The sequence below is a fragment of the Triticum urartu genome, chromosome 3A, assembly GCF_056163025.1.
Source record: "Triticum urartu cultivar PI428250 chromosome 3A, HENAU_Tu73, whole genome shotgun sequence".
Classification (NCBI taxonomy): Eukaryota; Viridiplantae; Streptophyta; class Magnoliopsida; order Poales; family Poaceae; genus Triticum; species Triticum urartu.
In genome coordinates, this window is record NC_141875.1 from 310,923,175 (window position 1) to 310,931,323 (window position 8,149).

The window sequence follows — 8,149 nt, forward strand, 5'->3', positions numbered from 1 at the left end:
GGTGCCACCACTTCCACTAGGTCATCTCCTCGTACGTCGACGTCCAACACCGGGGATCCTGTCGTGCTGGAATACTTGAGGAAGACAATCAAGAAGTGGGTTCTCCCTGTTTTTTATTGTCCTAATGCTATTTTTTGTTTGATGCATTCTAAATCATACACAACCTTTTACTTGATCCATTTCTGTGGCAACTACTATCTGCTTCTCATGGCAGCTGTCTAACTTGCCACATGGACTACTGCTAGCTGTCGCACATGGCAACTGCTTTTTTCATGATCTAATTTTGTTGCATGGCAACTGCTAACTAGACCACATGGCAACTCTTTTTCCACTCATCTGGCAACTGCTAGCTTTCCACTAACTTCCACCACCTACATTTTCATGTGTGCTCATCCATACCTTGTTCTCAAATGGCACCTCTGGCATATCACACATTTTTCATTTTATGATGACTACCATGGCAATTATTTTGCTCACCCTTTTTATACTCTTCATATGTTTTCTTGCAGGGTGAAGAAGACTACTACACGCTTGACCAAACGCACTAGCAAAGACCCACTTGAACACATTCACTCCAAGCTGTCGACAGGTGGCAACTCAGATATTCATGAGCCGCCAGTCGACAAAACTATTGCTGCACCATCCACTATTCCCACTAGCTCTGATGCAAGCGGCCGACCATCTCCGCCGGTTGTAGATGTGTAGGCTACAACAACAGGAATCCGTACATCTGGGAGTGACGAGTCAGTATCTCCAGGACTGCTGAGATATTGCTCACTCTGCTGGCAATGAGGGATGCTGCTGTGACCCATGCCACCCGATCAGCAAGTGTTGAAGTGGACGCTCCCGAGATCAACCTAGACAAGGAAGATTCCCGCTCATCTGATATAGATTCCAAGCATGTGGCTGTTGGCACTTCTGTGTCCACAAAAGAAGGGGCTGCGGCCACATTTCAGAATGAGAGGCCATCCATAAGTGAGGCTCATCGCGCAACAGATCAAGCTGCTGGTGGTCTAGAGACTGCTACGGCGACCGTTGCCCGATCTGGTCTGCCACCTAGGCGGTGTAGCCCCCGCAAGCATCCTGCACATATATCCAATGCACCAGATCTAGCTAAGAGCAGCAGAGGTGACTCTGGTTATGTGCCTGCTTCCACACTATTCCCACCTTCTGCCAAAAGCAATGTTATGGAGAAAACGGAAGTCCGGAATACAACTGACGTGGGTGGCAAGCCATGCACGACTGAAGGAGGCGAAAGCCCGGAGCAGACTGCGTCTTTCAGCGCCGTGGAGAACACCAGCTTAAATCTGTGCAATTCTAAGCTCCCAGTCAACATTGGTGTCCCCTACAGCCCAAACAAGAAGATAGGCAAGAAATTTGCGATTGAGATCGCTGACAGCATGCCCCGCCCTACTAATAAGCCTAATGATCATGCAGCAGACGAGGCAGAAATGTTTGTTGATTTGTCAGCTCTAGATTCTGCCAAGCAACTTGTTCGCGATCCGGCTGGTAGGCAGGAGAGGCACCCAATGGCTTTCACCCCACCGAGCTTTAGCCTTGGCATCGATCGCACTCAAGATGAACCAGTGGTGCAAGATCATGTGCCTGTTTCCTTTGCTTTCCCGGCAGGCATGGCCCCAATGATAGCACAGCCAATGGCTGATGGCAGGAAGGATGTGAAGTTTGCAGAGCCGATAGTGCAAGGTACATTTTTTGTGTGTTTATTATTTTGTTTCTACATTTTTTTGTCTAAAGTTTGTCACAAGCTGTTTTGATTTCTTACTGGTGATGGCAAATCTCATGAGATGCACATGGCAACTATAGTTATTGTCACATGGCAACTACAGTTGTTGCCACATGGCAACTCCATTTGCAATGCCCATGGCAACTGGAGTTGTTGCCACATGGCAACTCCAGTTCAATGTACATGGCAACAGCAGTTGTTGTCACATGGATAATCCAGTGCAATGCACATGGCAACCGGAGTTGTTTCCACATGGCAACTCCAGTGCACTTCTCACCTGCGAAACATTTTTTGTCTACCAAGTGAAATTTGACATAGACACTTTCTTATTAGCACCTACAGTTCACAGTTTGAACTCTTTTTCACAATAACTTGTTGTTTCCAAGTTTCCTAACCCACTATTTTATCCTTTCCAGTCACCCCTGAGGAGATTTCGCCGTCACTCGATGAAGCTTACCGCAGGATTGAGGAGGAAGCATTGAAGAGGAGGTCCTCACGGGGCCAGGGGCAATCAAGTTCTAACGTGCCTGCTGAGTCAGTATCCGAGGATACCGTTAGAAGTGCCACCCCTAGATCTGTGAGGCAGAATAGGGTAGTTCACGCACCAACCATGGATGACTATGAGCCCGAAGTTAAGGCCAGAAAGGAGCAGAACCATCTGTACGATATTGTCAAGCGTTTCGGAAATTCGAGGTCGAACGGCAAGCACATGAAGGAGCTGAAACCGTAATGTCCACACCACATAACCCCTCACTTGCTTTTCTCCGATATTTTCCTTTGCTCTTCTAGCCATGCGTTGTTTATGTTTTATTTTTATTTTTTTAGTAGACATGATTCTTTCATGTTATATCATTTTCATACAGCTCATGTTTGGATAGAACCAAAATCATACAATGTGATGTGACATACATCGACCTGGGTGATCTTGCCGAGTCTGTGAGGCCCACTGGTAAAATGTTGAAGAATGTAGTTGCATGTGGGATTGACTTCATCAACAGGCATATTGATATTTGTCCCGACAAGATGATCATGCAATACAGCATGACGTGCAAAATATGGGATGGTGACTTTCCACCATAGAATCCTGAGGAAGCATTTTGCCGCGCATGGTGAATTCAAGCTCACACTGAAGAAATATGTGAGTGTTTCTTCTTGTTGTACATATTTCTTCCATGGCATGTTTTGTCAGTAGTTATACTTCATATGTGGGTTACATACTGTTTATGACAGATGTTTCAAGTGGCAACAACTTTCATGTAAAATAAGTTTGACCATTTAATGCAACTTATGTGGCAACTTCACTTAAAATATTGGGCAACTTTGTTTATACATGAATTTCAACTTCTTTTTAATTACACATGGCAACTAAACATTTTCCGTGGGCGCATTTGGACCCTTGATACTTGGTTATTCATGTATCTCTTACTGCATCCGGCAATATTTTTATATATCATTTTCCCACTATGTCAATTCTGTTTTGATGTGAACTTTGTTTTTTCTTTCCTCTAATTTACTTGTAGGTCATGTTCCCCATGTTCCAGGAACTTGCACCAGACAACCCAAATGACAAGTGTGGTCACCACTACGCGATTTGCCTTGACCTGAAGAACCAACGATTTGAGGTGCTTGATCCAATCCGTTCAGAAGATGATGAAGACCTTACTACACATGCTGAATTCTTTATCAACAACCTGAAAGAGACATGGAACCATCACTACGAAAACTCAAAGGTCCAGATCAGTCATTTTCCAATCGAGTATGTCACAACTTCGAAGCAAGGAAACGGGTAATTACTATATTTTTCATGTGTCCTCCACATCAATCCTAAACCTTGTCACCTTTGCATTGAAGTTTATCATTTTTTCTATTGTCATGAGTTCACCTAATTCTTTTCCTTATAGGCGTGACTGTGGCTTTCACATGTTGGAATACCTTGCAAATTGGGAAGGTCGACGGGTCCCTACGATCACAGCTACAATGGTCGTCGAGCTCCGTAAAATATACACATGGAACTGGTTGATGAATAAAGATTTCAACATGCGGGCTAATGCACGAGAGTTCATAGAGGGAGCTATCAAAACCGCCAACAAGAAGTACAAGTGATCACGTGATGCTCCATGCCGCATGCCTACCTTACATTCTGTGGCTGAGGAATGTAAGGTATCACCTTGTTCTTTAAAACTATGTCCGTGTGCTATGTTATGACTGCATCCCCCGTAGTCTAGTATATAGTGGTGGCGTGTGAGTGCCATTGAATATTTGTAATATATGTGTGGATCTGAACCTGCTTAGATGTGACAACAACTATGTTTATGTTCACCACTATTATGTGTTTGTGATTGTGAGTACGAGTTGGGTGTTTGAATGCGTCTATGATGCCTGAAACATGGCAAATATAGTTGATCAGGCACGGTTAGTGAAAGCAATCATTCCGTTTTTTGTTTTTGGGTTTTTGCATTGATAACTGTATCGGTTAGCATGATAGTTCATAAGCAACCATTCTCTCGTGTTTTTGCACGTGATCGTCTCAACTAGTTCGTTCAGAGTATGTATACAATACAATATGTGTGAAAAATGCATGGACTGGAAACGAAAATCTACGCGATGGCAGATCCAGTAGCAATTACATGGCAGATTCGATGGAAGCTGCATGGCAGATTTAGTAGCACCTACATGGCAATTTTAGTCATGCATACATGGCATTTTCTTCAAATTTTGTTATCCACCAACAGTCATTCTCGCATTTTTAAAATCTTGCCCATCTGCTTTACAAAATTGTCACCAACACCTAAGTTACAATCCTCCACAGTTGCTTACGGATTGCCCGTCCCTTTCTTTGTTTTCTTATGCTTTGCTTGAATTCCCAACCCCGATTTGTATCTCACCTCTTTTGGATGCCATTTTGTGATGGAACGGGGCGGGTTCCTGACCTGGGTTTGCGTGCTTGCTGTTCCAGACCCTACCTCCGAGTTTTCAGATGATGGACCCGTGAACGAAGGCACACTTGAGGTGCGGGGGAACCAGTGTAAGGCTTCTTCAGCCTTCCTCTTTTTGATCTCATCAAGCTCTCTTTTTCATGGCCTTCCTATGTTTTTCTGCCACCCTCGCTGTCTCATCACTCTTGCATGCTTCATCTATTAGTTTAGCATAGTTCTTGGTCAACACAACGTGCCTCACGGCGTCCATGGTTGCCTCTGATATGTCATCATGCACAGCCAAAACACATCATCAGCGTCCCAAGTCCATCGCCGTCGTATGAAATGGCAGGGCAAACGCGTGACCGTGTGCATGTCTATTATTTTGAGTATGTGGCAGACAATCCCGTCCCGTTCGAATTTGCACATTGGCAGTAGTATTCGCCTTCGTTTATCGAGGCCTTGACAAAGTAGTTTCTTCCCTTTTCCGGGTCTTCAGGTTCTGAATCGTACATGCCCATTAGTGATGGGGACATCAATACCATTGTTACACCCACAGCCCCTACTGTTATACATACTGGACTAATTACTAGAGCTCGCGCACGCCAATTGAATTATCAGGTACTTTCGTTTCTTGGTAACGATTCTAATGTTCATAAGAATATGATGCTGCCTAAATTGGATGCATTTGTTTTGCTTACAAATGAAGGGCCTAGCTTGGATAAGAAAGATGAACCTTGGAGCAAGTTCAATCATGGAGATGATGGCATGCGCAAGGGGAACAAGAACGGAGTTACAAGTGATGATTCCAGGACTTTGAAGCCACCATAATGAGTGCATGAAGCCTTGGACAAAATATACAAGATGCCGCTTCATAAATTTCGTCCATAGGCTATTCTAGGTGCTGCGTCACCTTATTATTGGGCCAGGCCCATGTATTTTTGAAGTACTTAAGTATAGGTTGTTTTTAGAGTCTGTATGTGTGGGGAAACAAGAGTTAGGGTTGGTTTCGGACCCCTCCACCAAGGGCCACGAAATTCCCCCTCTCTCCTCCATATATACAACCCTTAGGGCATCGTTTAATCTTTGGGTTTTGTTTAGATTAAAAGTTCGCCATAGCTGCAACTTCGCGTACTTCGTTTGTGTCCAACGACCAGACCAAGACGTCACAGAACCCCACCTTGATCAATAAAGCTTTCATCTTATATTAGCAATATCCAGATTGCAATCTCAGTTTCTTGCTTGTTCTTCGTTTGCTCGCAGGAAACAGACCCTCGTGGTCAGGTTGATCGTGCTCCGGCGTGGTCAATAACCCCTCAGAAGTTGGTTTAGCGATTGCTAAGGCGCGACGTCTCGCACGTTCGTAGTCGGATCGTCAAGGTCGACTCCCACAGAAACGATAGCCACCATCTCATCGAAACATCGGGACACCTTCGCCTCTATCAACTGGTATCAGATTTCCAGGTTGCTCGGTGAGATTTTACAGTTTTTCATAGTTTAGATCGAGTCTGTTCTTCATACCTACAGTCCATGAAAAAAAAGCCAAAAAAATTAGGGTTAGTTCATCCTATCCGAACCAATCTGAGCCTTTGCATAATCTTTTCCATATTTGCTGTGTTGAATTTGCGGTTGCATTGTCGTGTATGGTTGCTGGTCTTAGTGTCTAGTCCTTTAGAGTTTCGAGTTCTGTTCACAAGTAGTCACGCCGCCGCCGCATCATCATCATCACCGCTTATCCGCCATCGATCCGTCTCCATATACCATCACCAATCCGTATCCATATACCACCACCAACCTGTTGGGGAACGTAGTAATTTCAAAAAAATTCCTACGCACACGCAAGATCATGGTGATGCATAGCAACGAGAGGGGAGAGTGTGATCTACGTACCCTTGTAGATCGACAACGGAAGCGTTTGGTTGATGTAGTCGTACGTCTCCACGGCCCGACCGATCAAGCACCGAAACTACGGCACCTCCGAGTTCTAGCACACGTTCAGCTCGATGACGATCCCCGGACTCTGATCCAGCAAAGTGTCGGGGAAGAGTTCCGTCAGCACGACGGCGTGGTGACGATCTTTGATGTACTACTGTCGCAGGGCTTCGCCTAAGCACCGCTACAATATTATCAAGGACTATGGTGGAAGGGGGCGCCGCACACGGCTAAGAATATGATCACGTGGATCAACTTGTGTCTCTTTGGGTGCCCCTGCCTCCGTATATAAAGGTTCAAGAGGGGGAGGCCGGCCGGCCACCATAGGGCGCGCCAGGAGGAGTCCTACTCCCTCCGGGAGTAGGACTTCTCCCCCAATCCTAGTTGGAATAGGATTCGCGAGGTGGGAACGGAGAGAGAGAGAAGGAGGGGGTGCCGGCCCCCTCTCTCCTTGTCCTATTCAGACTAGGGGGGAGGGGCGCGCGGCCCAGCCCTGGCCACCTCTCCTCTTCTTCCACTAAGGCCCATTAAGGCCCATGTACCTCCCGGGGGGTTCCGGTAACCTCCCGGTACTCCGGTAAAATCCCGATTTCACCTGGAACACTTCCGATATCCAAATATAGGCTTCCAATATATCAATCTTTATGTCTCGACCATTTCGAGACTCCTCGTCATGTCCGTGATCACATCCGGGACTCCGAACAACCTTCGGTACATCAAAATGCATAATCTCATAATATAACGGTCATCCTAACCTTAAGCGTGCGGACCCTACGGGTTCGAGAACAATGTAGACATGACCGAGACACGTCTCCGGTCAATAACCAATAGCGGGACCTGGATGCCCATATTGGTTCCTACATATTCTACGAAGATCTTTTATCGGTCAGACCGCATAACAACATACGTTGTTCCCTTTGTCATCGGTATGTTACTTGCCCGAGATTCGATCGTCGGTATCCAATACCTGGTTCAATCTTGTTACCGGCAAGTCTCTTTACTCGTTCCGTAATACATCATCCCGCAACTAACTCATTAGTTGCAATGCTTGCAAGGCTTCAAGTGATGTGCATTACCGAGAGGGCCCATAGATACCTCTCCGACGATCGAAGTGACAAATCCTAATCTTGAAATACGTCAACCCAACATGTACCTTTGGAGACACCTGTAGAGCACCTTTATAATCACCCAGTTACGTTGTGACGTTTGGTAGCACACAAAGTGTTCCTCCGGCACACGGAGTTACATAATCTCATAGTCATAGGAACATGTATAAGTCATGAAGAAAGCAATAGCAACATACTAAACGATCGGATGCTAAGCTAATGGAATGGGTCATGTCAATCAGATCATTCAACTAATGATGTGATCCCGTTAATCAAATGACAACTCTTTTGTCCATGGTTAGGAAACATAACCATCTTTGATTAACGAGCTAGTCAAGTAGAGGCATACTAGTGACACTCTGTTTGTCTATGTATTCACACATGTATTATGTTTCCGGTTAATACAATTCTAGCATGAATAATAAACTTTTATCATGATATAAGGAAATAAA

The 8,149-nt window shown here is 45.2% G+C and overlaps 1 protein-coding gene across 1 annotated transcript; it reads left to right on the forward strand.

Annotated features, from left to right (window-relative positions):
* The first annotated feature begins 788 nt into the window (after positions 1–788).
* On the forward strand, positions 789–3,847 carry LOC147979552 (uncharacterized). The gene is made up of 5 exons (XM_087515262.1): positions 789–1,704; positions 2,161–2,470; positions 2,608–2,680; positions 3,265–3,530; positions 3,646–3,847. Exons 1-5 carry the CDS (start codon positions 789–791, stop codon positions 3,845–3,847), a joined length of 1,767 nt encoding a protein of 588 aa, XP_087371388.1.
* The last annotated feature ends 4,302 nt before the right edge of the window (positions 3,848–8,149 follow it).

Excerpts from the sequence above, each read along its gene's own strand:
- LOC147979552 (XM_087515262.1), top strand. The coding sequence starts at position 789 with ATGAGGGATGCTGCTGTGACCCATGCCACCCGATCAGCAAGTGTTGAA. Across the intron at positions 2,471-2,607 it reads CACATGAAGGAGCTGAAACC|CTCATGTTTGGATAGAACCA; the intron begins GTAATGTCCACA and ends ATTTTCATACAG. Across the intron at positions 2,681-3,264 it reads TGGGTGATCTTGCCGAGTCT|GTCATGTTCCCCATGTTCCA; the intron begins GTGAGGCCCACT and ends ATTTACTTGTAG.